The 16,119-nt window shown below is 47.5% G+C and overlaps 2 protein-coding genes across 2 annotated transcripts; one reads left to right on the top strand and one right to left on the bottom strand.

Moving 5' to 3' along the window:
- Positions 1–2,994: 2,994 nt before the first annotated feature.
- On the bottom strand, positions 2,995–9,825 carry PARK7 (Parkinsonism associated deglycase). Its single transcript, XM_080358915.1, has 7 exons — positions 9,799–9,825; positions 7,790–7,924; positions 6,671–6,772; positions 5,977–6,036; positions 5,565–5,634; positions 4,283–4,369; positions 2,995–3,351 (listed from the first exon to the last, which is right to left on the bottom strand). Exons 2-7 carry the CDS (start codon positions 7,877–7,879, stop codon positions 3,191–3,193), a joined length of 570 nt encoding a protein of 189 aa, XP_080215041.1. The 5' UTR covers positions 7,880–7,924; positions 9,799–9,825; the 3' UTR covers positions 2,995–3,190.
- Positions 9,826–10,545: 720 nt separating this feature from the next.
- Positions 10,546–13,083, top strand: TNFRSF9 (TNF receptor superfamily member 9; the record flags this gene model as incomplete). The annotated part of the gene is made up of 7 exons (XM_080358622.1): positions 10,546–10,660; positions 10,741–10,848; positions 11,055–11,192; positions 11,685–11,751; positions 11,854–11,990; positions 12,221–12,355; positions 12,956–13,083. 7 exons carry the CDS (start codon positions 10,546–10,548, stop codon positions 13,081–13,083), a joined length of 828 nt encoding a protein of 275 aa, XP_080214748.1.
- Between the last annotated feature and the right edge of the window lie 3,036 nt (positions 13,084–16,119).

The raw sequence follows: 16,119 nt of genomic DNA on the forward strand, positions 1-16,119 counted from the left end.
TTTGAGTGTCCTGCAGTAAAAGCAGTCTGTCTCAAGCACGAGGTGCTGTAATGCACCTGACTTCAAAAGCTCTTATTAAAAATGGCATTACTTTTTTCACTAAGTCTTGAATGGCAGATAAAAATGCGTAATTCAGTAAAATTCAATATGCTACTAGACTGAAAAGACACTCACTAACACTCACTGTGGGTCTCACGCCTTTGTAGGTAGGTCAGTGCTTGTAATTACTGGATGAAGCATCCTCCCTTGTGTACTTTTACAGCTGTAAGCACTAGTGTGTGGGCTAGTTTGCATCCGTTAGGGTTGTGTTTATCTCCACCTATTTTAAAAGCAATGCCTTTCTCCCTCCAGAAGAGCATCCTCTCTCTGTTGCTCCAAGGGACATGTTCCTGGGTTGGGATTTCCACCTGCTTACAGCACAGTGCTGTGTACGTTCCCTGTTTGGAAAGAAACTTGCCAAAGACCTGCAGCAAAACCACAGTGCTCACTCTCCGCATGTCCTGTCTTCTTCTGGTCCAGAGCTGCTGCTTCAATTACACGCTACTTCATTCCAACGGAAAATATTTTTCAGCAACGCGAGTATTCACTGCAGGTGTGAGCATCTATGCCATCTTGTTCATGTGCCTAAGTCATATAATGCTTCTCAATTCAGCGAAAGAGCTCACTCTCAAATACACATTTAAGCCTACACAACAAACAGAATCAAGAGAACCCCCGCCGCTATTACTGAGAGATGGCACAAGGCATGCAGCAGATGTTACTGAACACCTTCTCAGCAGGAAAACAAACAAGCCCCCAAATACTCCAGCAGTCAGGGAACAAAAAGCTAAATTCTAGGTGAAGAGTGGATGCACTCTCATTTTAGCCAAGTTCTGTGGCCAACAGCCAATTACCGTAGGCTCTAAAACTAAAGCTTGCCAATACTAACAGGGCACAAAGCTTCTAGCGTTCAGGAAACACTGAGCAGAACAGTACCGCATCTTTCGGCAGCAGATATAGGGGATTTTAGGAAAAGAGATATGTAGCCAGTAGGGATGTTCTTTCTGAAACGTGAAATGGGGAAGGAGAGAGGAAAAAGCATTTAACAACTTGGAAGGTGCTTTTTTTCCCTCTAATGAGCAAGTTCCTTCTTAATACTTCCCGTAAGAGGAAAATTAGCTCAGTCTTAGTTCACACAACTCCCCTGACTTAGAAACTGAATTAATGACACCTCAGCGGAAACAGATAACGCGTGTAAATTCAGGTTTGCTGGACGCTGGCAATGTAAAAGGTTGAGAGCAGGATCAGCTTTATAGAAGGAAACTGTGGTGCAAGCAGCATTGCCACATTTCAAAAAACAAGTCCTTTTTGCTGAATGCAGTGAAAGAATCTGAAAGCTAACCAGATCCATGAATGGGCTCTAAGCTCATTTTATTGAGTGCTTTTCCTATCACTCTTTTAGCAGGAGGGGGTAAGCCCAAATGTGTGCATTGAAAACCTCACTTATGTAAAAGGAACTCTCAGCCTTACAATAAAAAATAAAAAAGAATAATCAAATTCCTGGCTGCTCTGTTAATGCTATATAGAAGCTTGGAAATATTTTCCTTCTATTGCTACAAAGCAGCACTACTGCCCGGGAATGCAGAGCTTTTCCTGTGTTCTGAATCATGCCCATTTACAAACCAGGTGATTATTCCAGATTCTAGGACAAAGGCTCTTTCCATCATTTGGTTTACATTTGCATGGCAATACCAGTTAGACGTGCAGATTTAATGAACAAACATGTCCAATCTTACATAGATTACAACTTTTTGCATATCTTGAGTATATTTCAAAGCCAGAAAAACATACAAAAGATTTCCTAAACAAATGAGAAGCAGAGCACACAACTAAAGCAGTTCTTCCAGTAGATACTAACAACACAGAGGCATTTGCAAAGTACCTACGTATGTCATCACCAAAATGCAGTAACTGAGAATGAACTTACTTCCCATTAAAACACGCAATCATAAAGGCCCCTATGCAGCCATTCTCTAAAGCTCAGCCTGTACACTCCAGATGTACACAGAGCCAGCCCTCCAGACCTGTGACAACTTCCGAGGCCAGCGAGGTGCCACCTTGTAACCGCGGCTGCCGACGGAGCCAGGAACAGCAGAGGTCTTTGGTAAAAGAAAGGTAGCAAAGACAAAAATTGATCCCAAATTCTTCATTCACATGGGGATACAACTCCACTACTTCCTCCAGAAACCTGTCCAGCAACTCCTCTAAACTGACCTATGCTGACTTAAGTCAGGTTTGCAGCAAGTTCTGATTTATAGTAAGCAGAAACGAGCACTGCTAGTGGTGGTAAGCTACCAAGTCCAGTTTCCTGCTTTATGCTGATTATTAGCTGCCTAAAAAGCTCAATGGATTTGCAATAGTTTAAGAAGACAAACTGCAATGGTATCTTGGACAACCTGCAAGCTATGGGAAGGCTGGGGTTCTTGACAAGGTAAGAATATTCCCACCCTAAATGTAGTTCCATGTTGTCTCAGAATTTCTAGTGTTTCATTAGATTCCTAGCATCTATTTCATAGAGTCATAGAATATCCTGAGTCAGAGGAGACCCACAAGGATCATCAAGTCCAACTCCTGACTCTGCACAGGCCAACCTAAAAGTTAAACCATGTATCTAAGAGTGTTGTCCAAATGCTTCCTGAAAACCAACAGGCTTGGGGCCCTGACCACTTCTCTAGGGAGCTCGTTCCAGCACTCGACCACCTTCTTGTTTGTTCTGACGTACGTCAGAAGAACTGTGAGATTATGGACAGAAGCTGTTTTGAATAGTAGTACATTGCCAGCCATAGCGGTTTAAAGGTTTCATAGGTCTGGGTTGGCAGAAAACACACAAAGAAACAACACACAAGCAAGGGTTGCTTCATTTTTATTTACTCAGCAAACATTTTCCAATGTGATTATTTTAAATGCCATCCACAAGCCAACTAATATTATTAGATGCTGGATGCTTCTTCGTGATGAAGCTTTTTGCTAACAGCATCTTTTTCCAGAAATAAAGACCATTGGTTTGTTTGTGTACACCAGTTTAGGTAAGTGGAGTTACTAACTTCGCCCACAATTAAATTCTATTTACAACAGCGCATCCTACAGTTATTCTATAGAGGTCAAGACTCTCCATCCAAAATTGTCCTACTCCCTGTCCCACGCCTGGGTTTCATTCTTTCAGTATTAGGGGTGCCTTCACCTGCTCAGCCACTTCCTTCCCCAGCAGTGTTTCAACAATGGCCAACCCAAACTCAAAGCTGGTACCAGGGCCGCGGCTGGTGAGGATGTTCCCATCTTTCTCCACGCGGCTCTCGGAGTAGCGGTAGTGTTCTTGGGGGAGCACAAAGAAAGAAGGTCAGTCCTCAGTGCAGCGCCCACAGCCGCTGCAGAGCACGGATCTGCCCAGCGCTGCCGCAGCGGCACGGGAGCGGCGGCTCCCGCCAGCAGCACCGAGCTGCGCAGCCGGCGCCTCGGCCGCCCGCGCGGGCCCTGCCCGCGGGCTCTGCGTCTCTGTCCCTCCAGAACCGACAGCGCATCGCTGCCTGCAGCCCGCAGGCAGGAGAACGGCTGCAGGGAGCTCAGGGAGCCAACACACACGGGATGGGAATGTACCCCTGATTCTACAAGCTCATCAAGAACTGCTCGCTGTGCCTGTCAGTTCCCATGAGGTCACTTTTGGAAGTCAGACTGCTTTTGTGTAGCTGTTCACAACTTGCTTTTTTTTCCAAATGTGTGCAGAGGAACTCTGCCACCTCCTGCTCTCCTTCAGACTTGTTAATGTTCACAGAATGACTTCTTAATAGTGCTTCAACACCACTTCCCTCATGTATGAGGAGGAAGTGTGGGCCCACCAGCCGCTCACAGCACCAAAGCACCACTCACAGGAGAGCAGGAAAGGCGCTGCTGGAGTTTGTGGTTGGAAGAACTGAGGCAAAGAACCAAAAGGGTAAAACATGGCGCACCCTCAAGAGGACAAGGGAGAAAATGCTCCTAGCATGACACCAGCAGCCTGTTTTGCCCAAGAACGTGAATGTTAATACAGCCCTGTATTTTCAGGTTAAACAGCCTTAGAAGTACAGTTTTAGCATATTCAGATGAATTTTGATTACATTCAGGAAAGCCTTAAGGAAATTCTAAGATATAAAATAAGATACAAAAAACATTTTTTATTTTGCTTTCTTTAGATCAAGCGTTCAGCTAAAAAAAAAAAAAACCAAACATTCTGAAAAGGGTTTAGAAACTTACAAAAGTCATTACGTACCTCCATTCATCATTTTATCCTTGGCCAAAGGATGCGTGGTGACTTTGCTTCCAAACCCTACCCCATGTGCCAGAAGGGCAGTAGGACCTGAAAGACACAAGTTTGCACCTGTGAGGAACTTCACACGTTGGAACTGTGTGCCAAGAAGTATTCCAGGCAGATCATGGGCTGGCTACTCGGTTTTGTGTTTAACAGCCTTTCTCTTTTATTTTCGTACTTCCTCCTTGGCCTGAATTGAGGAAGGAGTTTGTGTCAAGAATTCTTAGGTCATCTGACAGAAATCCTCACGGGAATTCCAAAAGAAACTGAAGACAGGATTTGCCTAATGTGAGTTTCATTTCTGTAGATTTGACTCATTTCAGATATAGTCCAGAAAATAACCTTGTGTTCAGTTGGAATCAGCTCTAAGAAGCATTATACTTAAATAAACGGACCATCCTGATTATAAGCAAAGGCCTTCATTGGGCAACTGCAAATTTGCAATTGTTCTGCAGATGATACAGTCAGAGAACTAGAAAAGCACCACTGCCAAGGTCAAGAATGTTTACAACTCTGTACACGCATCATCTAAGTAAAGAATGAAAGCAAAACCACCTCAGCAACGTACCAGAAAACAGAAGTGAAAATACACAAACACACTCTGCCAGATTGTCTCATGCTTGTCACCACTCTCCTCATTCTTAGCTGGAGGCACCTAGGCCAGCCTCTCAGTTCAGATGGGAGTACTGGAAATTGTTCATCTTGCCTTTTTTTACTTACAAATCTTGCAAAGAAATGAACTGGATGCCTAGCTGTGCGCAATATGTAAGCAGACAACCCTCTCCTCAGAGTAATTCCATCTTTAGCTACCACTCGGATGAGGAAGGGTGAGCCTGTAATTCTATCTTTACAGCACTCCTTCTGAAGCTAAAGGGCAGGAGAAGTCACATAAACTTATAGCAATAATGTTCTGCCAGCACTGTGTCCCCACAGAAAGAACACCAGAATAAGCAAATATTTTGTAAAAAATCCCAGCACATTACCTTTCACTTTTAATTTTAAAGACAGTACCACAACTGGTTGGAAAGAACTGGGTACCAAGCAGAACTTGTAAGAAAAGCATTCGCAATATTTCAGAGATTGCCATTACATTTACAAAAAGATCACATGCTGATGGGTGCACGTATGGTACAAATCCCTGCTATTAAATTACAGGAATACAGATTTCTAAGACAGGAAACTGTCTGCATGGCCCTTCGAAATATCCAAATGCTTTAAAAAGCAACATGTCCTGCTAACCCACCTGCACATATAGCAGCAATCAGGCCTTTTCTGCTCTCCTGGTCCTTCAAAATGTCTTTGACAGCAGCAGACTGTATAAAGACACCAGATCACAAGTCATTGTTTGCAGCTGATTGTTTGAAGCACAGCTGAAACATTTTCCACAGAAAATTCATACACAAGTTTTAGAAAGAAAACCGACAACTCTCCCTCCTGCCTCAAGACAGACGGCAACGAAAACACTCGAGAAGGAGAAAAACTGAAATGAATAAATACTTGTCCCACAACAAAATTAACAGTTAGCAATTAGTTTACTGATTCATTCAGAAAACAATTTTCAGATGCTGAACTGAATTTGCAGGATTACTAAGCAAGTGTAGGCCACCCACTACTCATGAGGACGCCCATGAACCTCTACGATACCAGAACTTTACCTCTGACAAGTTTTGGGCTCCAAGGTTACCCCCAGGCAGGACCACGACATCGTAAGGCCCCTAAACAAAGAAAAGATAAAACTGCTCTGTAGAACAGAGGCTGGTACCTGCATTACCCCGTTTTGAAGCCATTACAGCCGAATCAAGCGAGAAGCAATGGGATCTACCTTTTCTTCCACGGAACAACACTTTAGACTAGGAGAACCAGTTGCAATTGTGGAACTCCAGGAGTAGTCTATTACTGATGAAGTCTGCTACAGAACTCACTTTTAAGCCTAGTGCATTTGAGAGCTTCAGCACGCAAATGGCAGCTCTTGCACTGTAAGGACAAGTGCTTTTGACCCAGCCTTGCTGTACAGAATTGGTCAGCTTCCCATCAGAACTTTTCAGTTGTTCCAAATCACAGTATTTTGTGGGACCGACTAACAAGCGAAATAAAGCTCTAGGTTTGACGCTTTGCAAAAACAAATACCTCTGCAGAATTAAGAAATCTGTCTGATCTTAGCATGCTGTGAAGCAGGACAACACCAAAGGGGAGCACTGCGGGATGTGCAGTTCTGTGGTTCACTGCAGCATAGAGCCAACATAACATGCGACATATTTCTAAAGGGAATGCATAAGCTTTCCAGATTCATCTCTGAAACCGCGAGGAAGGCTACGTTGGCTGCTATGTCAGACCAGGGTGATGACCAACCTCTTTTCTGGCATCTTCAAGACTGGCATCAGGACAAATGAAGACATCTCGACTACACTGTACTGGTTCTTTTCCTGTTAGGCCTGCAACAGTCACCTTGATCTGACAGAAGAACACATGGATCATTACAACCCAAGAATTTAGAATTTTCTTACACATTTCTTAAGTAGTACACAGAACCAGCGAAGCACCACTGAAAGCTGTCGAGAATGGGGCAACACTTAAGCTCCCCCAAACCATGAGTAAACCCAAACACACAAGGTTAGCAGCAATATTCACCTAGAGATTAACAAATACCTCTAATAGTTCAACTTTTCAAACAGGACATTTAGAGAATACCTGATTCCACAGGTTTTAAACAAAACAATACAACACAACCCAGGAGAGCCAGACTAAGTGGATCAGATAACGAATTAAAGTATCTCTGAAAGCTCGAGCCATTTTCAAACACACTTATGGTGTGTTCCATTTTCTTCTTTGACTTTTAAACGCCTGGTCATAATATCATAGATGTGCATGGCATAGCTCATATTCGCAAGCTTGTGCTTCTCATGTCAGGTGAAACAGAGAGCACATTAATGAAACTACAAAGGTGGTTGGAGAAGGCAGTTTTTATTTTTGCCATTTCTATACATGTGAAGTTAGTGTATTTATTTAAAATCTTATTTTCGTACCTAATCAGACGGTAACACTGTGTACCGCTACAGTTGCAAAAGTAACAAACAGCATGAGGAATCCCACCAGTCCCAATTTTAAAAGTAACTCAAGAAAATCTATGTAATGTCACAATCTGTAACATACTAAGCTGTTCAGACCCCACGAAAGAAAGCATTTCCTGCTGTGATGCAAGGGAGTATCCGTGTTTTCTGACAGGGTAAGATTTACTTGAAACATCTGCACCAGTCCACGTTAGGCTCGTATTTTACAAGTTTACCTTTTGCACAAGTGTCTGATGTCGTGCATCCTTATTTGGAGCACAGCACAGATATTTGCTAACCAGCAAGAAGGCACAAGTAAATTTTCAGACTAAACCTTCAACTCCTAGCAATGAACTTGGGGCAAAGTTTGTCCCCTTCACCAAGCACTCACAAATAGACTTTTCATTGTCTGCATACTCACCCCAGCTCTTCTCATAACATCGGTGGGGATTACAGTTTCCATTTCCTCAGCACCTTTTGCTAGAATCACCAATGCTCTTTTCGAGGCCATGTCTTACTGTGTTGCTCCCAGGTGAGACAATTGTGAGGGGAGGAGCTAAGGAGAGTAGAAAGAGACAACGTGGTTAGAAGGCAAATTCCCTAGTGCAAACCCTTCCTAATAGTGAAGTTTAAAAGTGAGAAATTTACGTTTGCTCTCACTTAAGCCACCTCAAAATAGTTCACTAGCTTTAATCAATATTCACAGCGATCTCATTTCACTAAAGAGCTTTTAACAAAGAATGTGTTCTGATATTAAGGGATAAAGACATTGTGCAGTGGGAGGCACAGCACACCATCACCAGAATGAGAAGCAGCTTGACCTGATAAAGACTTTACACATTTGAGTCTGCCAGAGAGAAGGGTTCAAGGTGGGTGGCAGAGCTGATTTCAACTTGCACGCCCTCACACGTACCCAGCCTACTGACTCCTACCCAGGCCAGTGCTTATAAAAAGGGCTTGCATGAGCTTTGACCTCATGCCTGGTATTTAGTTTCCACACAGCATGCTTTGTGAAGTTTCCTGTGACTTACAATGACCCGACCAGTGCCCCTACAAAAAACGAGCAATAGATTTTTTGGGTATTGCACAATTGTGTGTGGGAGAAACGTGTGTGCACATGTGTGATGGGGGAGCAGACCACAGAATTTAGAAAATGGAACAAACCAGGCTTAAGACTTTTTTTTTTTTAGCTCCTAAATTCAAGGTGAAGTGAATGGTCAAATTTCCATGTGACTGTAAAGTAACTTTAACTACATCACGTAAAATACACACTAACTCATACTGGTCTGACAGAAGTCTGTGAAATCATCTGTGGCGTGAGAAGGCATTTCATCCACTCTGTAAGACAGGGATTTTTTCCCGTGTAGGGACTTTCCATTCAGAAATTCCTGTAGCATCTGGGGGCTCTTCTTAAAATGAGATCCACATTTAGTTGCCTACATGAAGGAAAACCATCCCCTTATCCTGCTTCATCTATTTTCAGGTTTGCTCCCTACTTTTAGCCTCATTTAGCAAGACGCTATTCCAGAATACAGTAATATACAGTAGAACATCCTGCAGCGTGCAGAACCAGCCAAAGCAGACTAATTCCGTGTGATAGATCCTGCTTTTAGGGCAGCTTTATGTACTGTCAAATGCAAGGCCAACTGATCAAGTATGCTCAAATTGTACGTGGGTGCGTACAGAAGTAGCCGTCACGCTGTAAATACCATGGGGCAAGGCTGTTTTCTGAGCGGGCAGAACCAAGTCACACAGGGGTAACAGCCACTTCGCCCACCAAGCTCTCTGTGCAGAGCAGATGCAAATCTGTTTGCATCTCAGTGCCAGCGGACACACGGGCTGCCCCGAGCCCCTGTGATGAACGCGCTTCCCCACGCGGTACGTGCGTTTCTCGAGAGGGCGACTTGTGGCAGGCAGCTGATCAGAACGATAAGGTTTCCGACTTTAAGAACCTCACGCCCTCGATGCCCCGACCAAGCAGCGAACTATCAGCGGCAATGGAAGTTTTACGGGTCACCAGTTCAGCCAGGCTGGCGGAAAGGCCACATTCATCCGTTTATTTTAGGACACAGCGCCATTCCCCGCAGCCAGGATTTCAGCAGACCACGAAGATCGGCCCGAGGCGAGGCGGCCGGGCCTGCAGCCGAGCCTGCAGCCGCCCGGAGCGCCGAGGAGCGCGGATCGGTCCCCGGAGGACAGGAGAGCGGCGCGAGCGGCCTGAGCGGCCTTCCCGCCCGCGGCCGAGCCCCTGCGGCGGCTGCCGAAGCCGCGCAGCCCCGCCCGGCCGCCCCGCCAAACTCACGCCTTCCGCAAGCGCCGGCTCAGCCCCGGCCACCACCCTCCCCCCGGGCAGCTCCTCCGGCCAGAGCCGGGTACGACGCAGCGCGGGCGACACAACCGGCGGCGGCGACAACGGCGACAACGACTCACCTCAGCCGAGGCGCGGGTGGCTCTGAGTGGCCCCGCCCATCCCGCCGCGCCGCAGCCGCAGCCCCGCCCCCTCAGCACCGCGTCCCGCCCGCCCCCGCCGCCCCCGCCCCCCAGCACCCCGGCCCGCGGGCCTCACGGGCCTCGCCGTACCCCAGCGGCCACGCGCCCGTACAGAAACAACGGCGATTGGCCGCGGGGAGCCGCAGGGGGCGGGGCTTCCCGGCCGGACACTTCGGCAGCGCATCTCCGCTTCCCGCCCGCCCCGCTCACCCGGCCCGGCCGTGGCTGCCGCGCCCGGTCACCCCGCGCTGCGGGATCCACCGCGCCCCAAGGCGGCCCCAGCCGCAGTATCTCCGCGCACGACGGAGGCGCTCGCAGACATGTCGGTGCGGCCTGACCGCCGCTGCCTCCGCGGGCCGCGCCTCTCTCGCCACCCGGACTCTCCCCTCACCTTCGGGGGCGCGACCGGGGAGCGGCCCCGCTTCCCGCACGGGCCAAGCCGCCGTGCCCTGCGGGGATTCCGCGCGGGACTCACCGGGGAGCCCCGGGGGCAGCGTTGGCCGCTGCTGGGCAACGCTGACAGGGCTGCGGGCGCTGCCCGGCAGAGCTGGGGGTCGCGCCGGGGGGGCCGGAAAGTCCCGCGGGGCCGGAGTTTCCCCACCGCCCCCGGCTGACGCACCAGCTCCTCCGGGGGCGGCCCCTAAGGGTCGGCGCCCGCCGCCCCGCGCGCACTCCGGCACCGAGCCCATGGGAGCGGCGGCAGCGCGGGCGGCCCGGGCGCTTCTGCCGGCGGCTCTGCTGGCGCTGGCGCTGAGCCCGGGGCGCACGGCCGCCCCGCCGTGCGGCGCCGACTGCCCCGCGGGTGAGCGCCGGGCCGGGGGACACAGGGCGCGCCCCGCGGCAGCGCGGCCCCGCGGCAGCCACCCGTGTCTCGGCCCGCAGGTACCTTCGTGCTGGACGCGGGCTGCGGGCGCTGCCGGCGCTGCCCGCCCGACACCTTTTCCAGCGCGGCCGGACTCCGCGGCTGCACGCTCTGCCGCAAGTGCGAAGGTACAGGCGGCGACTTCTCGGCCCCTTGTTCCCCCGCCCGGGCTGAAACATCGAGCGGCGCTGGCAGAACAAGGCGGCGCGGCCGCGGGGCTTCTGGCTGAAGCCACCAGCCTGACTTGCGTGCGAGCAAAGGTCCCGAGCCTGTGCTGCGCTGCGTCCGGCGTGCTGAGCACGCACCTAAACTGCGACTGGTTTCCACCTTCTAGGAAGATTCAGGTATTTGAAAGAGTGTTCCTCAACAAGCGACGCTGAGTGCACGTGCAAGGAGGGGTATCGCTGCAGCGGCGACGGCTGCTCCCGCTGTGACCGGAGCTGCGGCGTGGGCCAGGAGAACACCAAGAGCGGTAAGGTTGCCTTTCCACACCAGTTTAAACCTCTTGTGCTCACCATACCAAATGCACCCCTGCATCTTGCACAGCGAGAAAACTGCCAGAGTACGGACACAGCAAGATAAAAGCTGCCACTGCTGCTAAACAGTTTGAATTGTGTGTGGAGCGAGCCAAACTCAGAGCCCTACTGCAGCTCAATCGTGCACCAGTTAGGTTGCTCTGCATGACAGCTCTTTTGTCACTAGCCTCTGAAAAACCGAGCTGGGAACTCTGGAGTTAGAGATGATGTGTGGCACCTCATGCCACACTAACTCAATTCTGTAGCTGAGAACTGTAGGGGGACCATAGCTCACAGGGAAAGACTCACCTTGCATACTCAGAGCGTCTTATGAAATAGTAATGCTATGAATGTGCATCACATCACTGTACAAGCAGGCACGAATAATGTTTCAAATGTTGCTTTAAATGCTCATCTTGTACAAATTTACCTGCCCTTGTCTGTCGAAGGTTGCCAGACTTGCCGCTATGGAACTTTTAATGATCAGCCTAATGGCTCCTGTAAAAACTGGACAAAGTAAGTAATCTAAAAACAAATGCTGCAGTTATTGCACTTGGCTGGATTTTTTTCCCGTGGTTTTTGTTCTGTTTTTCTGTGTTGCTTTAAAATGTCTTTCAGGTGCTCTGCAAACCAGGTCCTGGAGTCTGGAACCACAGCAAAAGATGTCATTTGCAAACATGCTTCAGATAATCCTCCTTTACTCACTAGTCCACCTACCACGTCTCCTTCAATTCCACTTCCTATCACTGTGCCAGGTAAGTGGTTGCGTAGTATTGCTTATAGTGTGAAAGAATTATGACCTACTTGGAAACATACTATAGCTCATTCACTTACCGTTTATTTAAAGCAAGAGTCTGTCCTTCTATGCATTTCCAGCGTTGCAGACTTGCCCAGAAGCAGAGCTTGAGACAAAGTTGTCAGCTCATTTGGGGGCAGTAGAATTCTGCTCTGTAACTCTGCTTAGAGAATGCTGTTTGTTTCCTAGGGGAGGACCTCCAGACGGACGCTGTCAGAATTTCTCTCACTGTAGCTGGGGTGCTGTGCATAGTGTTTCTGCTGCCTTCATGCATATGCCTCATTATCTGGCAGAAAAAGAAACTACGTGATGTCTTCAAGAAAAGTAAGATAGCTAGACTCTTCACTTTATCTTTTTGAAACTAGCCAGAAATCAGGAATCCCTTGTTTCTTAAGTATCTTTCAAAGATAGTTGCAGACAGCTTCATTTTTTGGCCTCGTATGTCAGAAAACAAACAAACCAACGCAGCAAAAACACCAAAAAACAACTGAACGACTGAAAGGGAAAGAGTTCTGGAGTTTCTGTTGCAGGACGCAAGGAGGTAGAATTGCATCCAGCACAGCTGGCATCTTTGTTCCTTTGGGGTTCTGTTTCTCTCGTCCTCTCCCCTTTCCTAGAGACAAGGGCTTGATCTCCCCGTGCAACTCTGAATACAGGAGACAGTTGCCCCAAAAATCTAACAGCTCCACATTGGTCTTCCCTCCTGTGACACAGAGAGCACTAGCAGCCGCTGTTGCACTAGGGAAAACAAAGTATGCTCAATCGGTTTTATCAGATGTACATGCTGTAGAGGAAAAATTTCAGAATACTCAGTTATTTGGAAGAATTTTTCCTGCCAACTTCCCGCTCTTGTGACCGAGGAAGGGTGAAATAAGATGGCTGAATAAATGCAACAAAAAGTGAACATTTGATCTTTTTCTTCAGTGCACACCACACCCGAACAGTCCGTTCAGGAGGAGGATGCCTGCAGCTGCCGCTTCCCTGAGGAAGAACAAGGTGAATATCAGGACCACGGCAAATCCGCAGAATTCCGAGATCTTTTGGACAACTAGCAGTGGGACTGTCCAGATCAACCGCATGTGAATTCTCTTTTGGAACACAGGACAAGAACTTGTTTACATACATAGAGAGGGTGTCAAAATCTATGAATTTCAGAGCGCTAAACAGCCCAGCCAATGAGGAAAAAGTGTATATTTTAAATCTCTTTAAAAAATAAAAATAAATTAATAAAATACCTAGTTTGCTGACTTTCTTCTTCTAGGACTAAGAATCATATTGCTAAGACGTACTTGATCTACATATAGAAAGTAGTACTGCACTTAAAAGCAGTAATAGAAGGGCAGGATGGATTTCTGGTCCCCCTTGTAAATGGCACCTAAGCTATATTTCCATGCGGTCTGAAAACATTTGACACTAAAGAGAGGAGCTGTAGCACATAGTAGAGGAACATGTGACACTGATGGGCTCTGTTACCATTACCAGCCACCCTCTTCAGTCTAGAGCTGCAGTTCCTCCCAGAGTTCGGATCAGACCCAACAGTTCTGGGTTTCATGAGCAAATACAGATAAACCTCATTCCAGATCCCATCCGCCCTAGAAACAAGTACCTGTCCTGACCACTGCACCTTCCGACACGCAGGAGAGAGGAAGCCGTAAGAATGTGGAGCTGCAGAGTGCTTCGCGATAGCTTGCATCGGCTGCTGTGTCGCACTGACTGGCTCAAGAGAGGCAGTGGAAACACTGAGAAAAGCTGTGGTTGACCTTCAAAATAGACGTTACTGTGCAGCTGGACTGCACCACCTTCAGCCCTGCATCACTCAGCTTTGATCTTTTAGGTGATGTAAACATTATGTACGTTGCAGATGAGGTATGTGTAAATATGATACATTTCTGGCACTATTTTTGTAACTGAGGTTGGAAAGATTTTAACATCAGACACTGTATCTGTCTCTTTGATCAATTACTGTTACTTTGGTCTCAAAGAGAAAAAAGAACACGCTTGAGTCACGGCACTTGCAACATCATTTTTAACCTTTTACAAAAGCAAAGATTTAATTTTATTTCTTCCATAAATGTTATTCAAAAAAATAAAGTGAAAACTCACCGGTATGTCCTGTAAAGGGTGATTTTCCCCTCTACGTGATTCCAACTTAGAGAATGCTATTCTTGTGTTTGAAGAACGACGGCCCATCTCTCTATTCAGCAGAAGATTGCGACAGCGGATTATTTTCATCAAACCACGCTTACACATTTTTATAAACTTGTAGACCAGTAAATATAAAACAGTATATGAGAAAATAAATGTCATACAGAAGCCTGAACTATCCAGTTAAGTATATTTAAATGAGGCTACTTATCCCTGGCCCCTCTCTAGTAGTGCTTTCAACCATGAGACAAAGTGATTATTACGCCAAGTTCAAAAACTTAAGAGACATGAACAGGCCACATGAAAGCCACCAATTATTTATAAACCAAAGAGCGACCTTTGCGCCAGAGCACCGGAGAACAGCTCTGCTTGTCATTAGCTTCTAATCCACGTGTAAGGTGTGAAAACTAAAGCACGCATCCTCTAAAAACTTAAAACATCTGGTGTTTTCTCCTTGGAAAAAAGATATTCCAGTTGGAATTTTACATCTAGTTAGTGAATTCTGCATAGATTTTGAAATGCTCTGAAGACAGTGCAAAACTGCACTGTCAATCTCTTTAATTATTGGTAATCAAGGCAGAAGGAAGGAGGAAAGCCTGACTGTCTGTAATTCAGAGCCAGGGCTGTGGAAAAGCAGTATTTTTTGGCAATGACAAATAATTGATAGATCATGTGCATGTTGGTTTCACAGGGAGATTCACTGAACATACAGGCTCTTTAATACCTGGAGAAACTTTCCAGTTCATGTAGAAATTATGCAGTTCAGTCCTTCTAACTCTTTAAGCTCTAAGTGTTGGCTGCTTTCTGTGAACATCTCTTTTCTCAACAATATTTTGCATTTATTATGCAGCAAGTGAAAAGGAACGGGGAACAGCGCGACGACCCTCAAGCAGCCCAGGTGGCTGCGGATGAGGATGAGGTAACGGGAGCTTCTTGCCCTGGCCGTTTGTTTTTCCTGGAAGTCAAAAGCGTCCTCCTGGCCGGACTGTGCGGGGGCCCAGGCGGCGCCGGGCAGAGCCGCGAGGGCATGGAAAAATGAGACAAATCCTCTTTAACGACAGGCTGAAGCAGAGGAGCCTGCTGCTTCTCATTGCTCCCAGAGCCGGCACTGTTTCCTGGCAGTTACTGGCACCAGCAATTAAAACTCTATTTGTCACGTGTCTTGGCTTCACAATTTCATGAGTTGTGTGGCTAAGGAAAGCAGGAGGTTGATAGCAAAAGGTTTTCTCTCTCAGCTCCCTCTCTCGGACAGGCATGCTTCTGCCTTTCTCTGCCTGACACTTGTGGATGATAGAGACCCTGAAAATGCAACAGCTCCTCTCAAACATACAAACATCGTGGTGTTTTTTAAAAGAATATGATTTCTTATTTTCAGTCTTTCTATGAGATCCTTCATAGGAAGCACGCTCTTCTCTGACAGTCATTCTGATACTAACACCAATGATGCAAAAACCTCCATGGGAGACACTCTGAAGAGACTTGACACAGAGGGAACAGCGTTAAACAGGCAACTTGTATCGCTCTGCCTGCATTTCAAACAGGCGATAGGAAGTCAAGGTACCTTTCGCTGCTAAAATCACAGGAGGTTCCAGCCCAGCACCGTCCCCTCAGCTCGTCTCTGGGCTACGAAGGAGCCTCCCCGACACGCGGTTCCCCCGTGCCCGAGCAGGATCCGCGCCGCTGTGCACCCGGAGCAGAGCTGAGCGCCCTCCCGCCCCGCACCGCCCAGCGGGGGCTGCTGGGAACCACCGCCCGCACCGGGAAAACCTTTCAACACCACCACAAAGAAAATGGAAAATCCCTCTAACCTCAGTTTGGCAAGAATTAGTTATGATATCATCTACTATGTTTCCTTTCACCTTCTAGATCCTGGATCCCTGCCAGTTAAAACAGCAGCCCATTAGACTATTCCTGCGGTACTCTAAGGCAAACTGGGTTACATT

This window comes from Nesoenas mayeri, assembly GCF_963082525.1.
Source record: "Nesoenas mayeri genome assembly, chromosome: 24".
In the NCBI taxonomy this organism is placed as follows: domain Eukaryota; kingdom Metazoa; phylum Chordata; class Aves; order Columbiformes; family Columbidae; genus Nesoenas; species Nesoenas mayeri.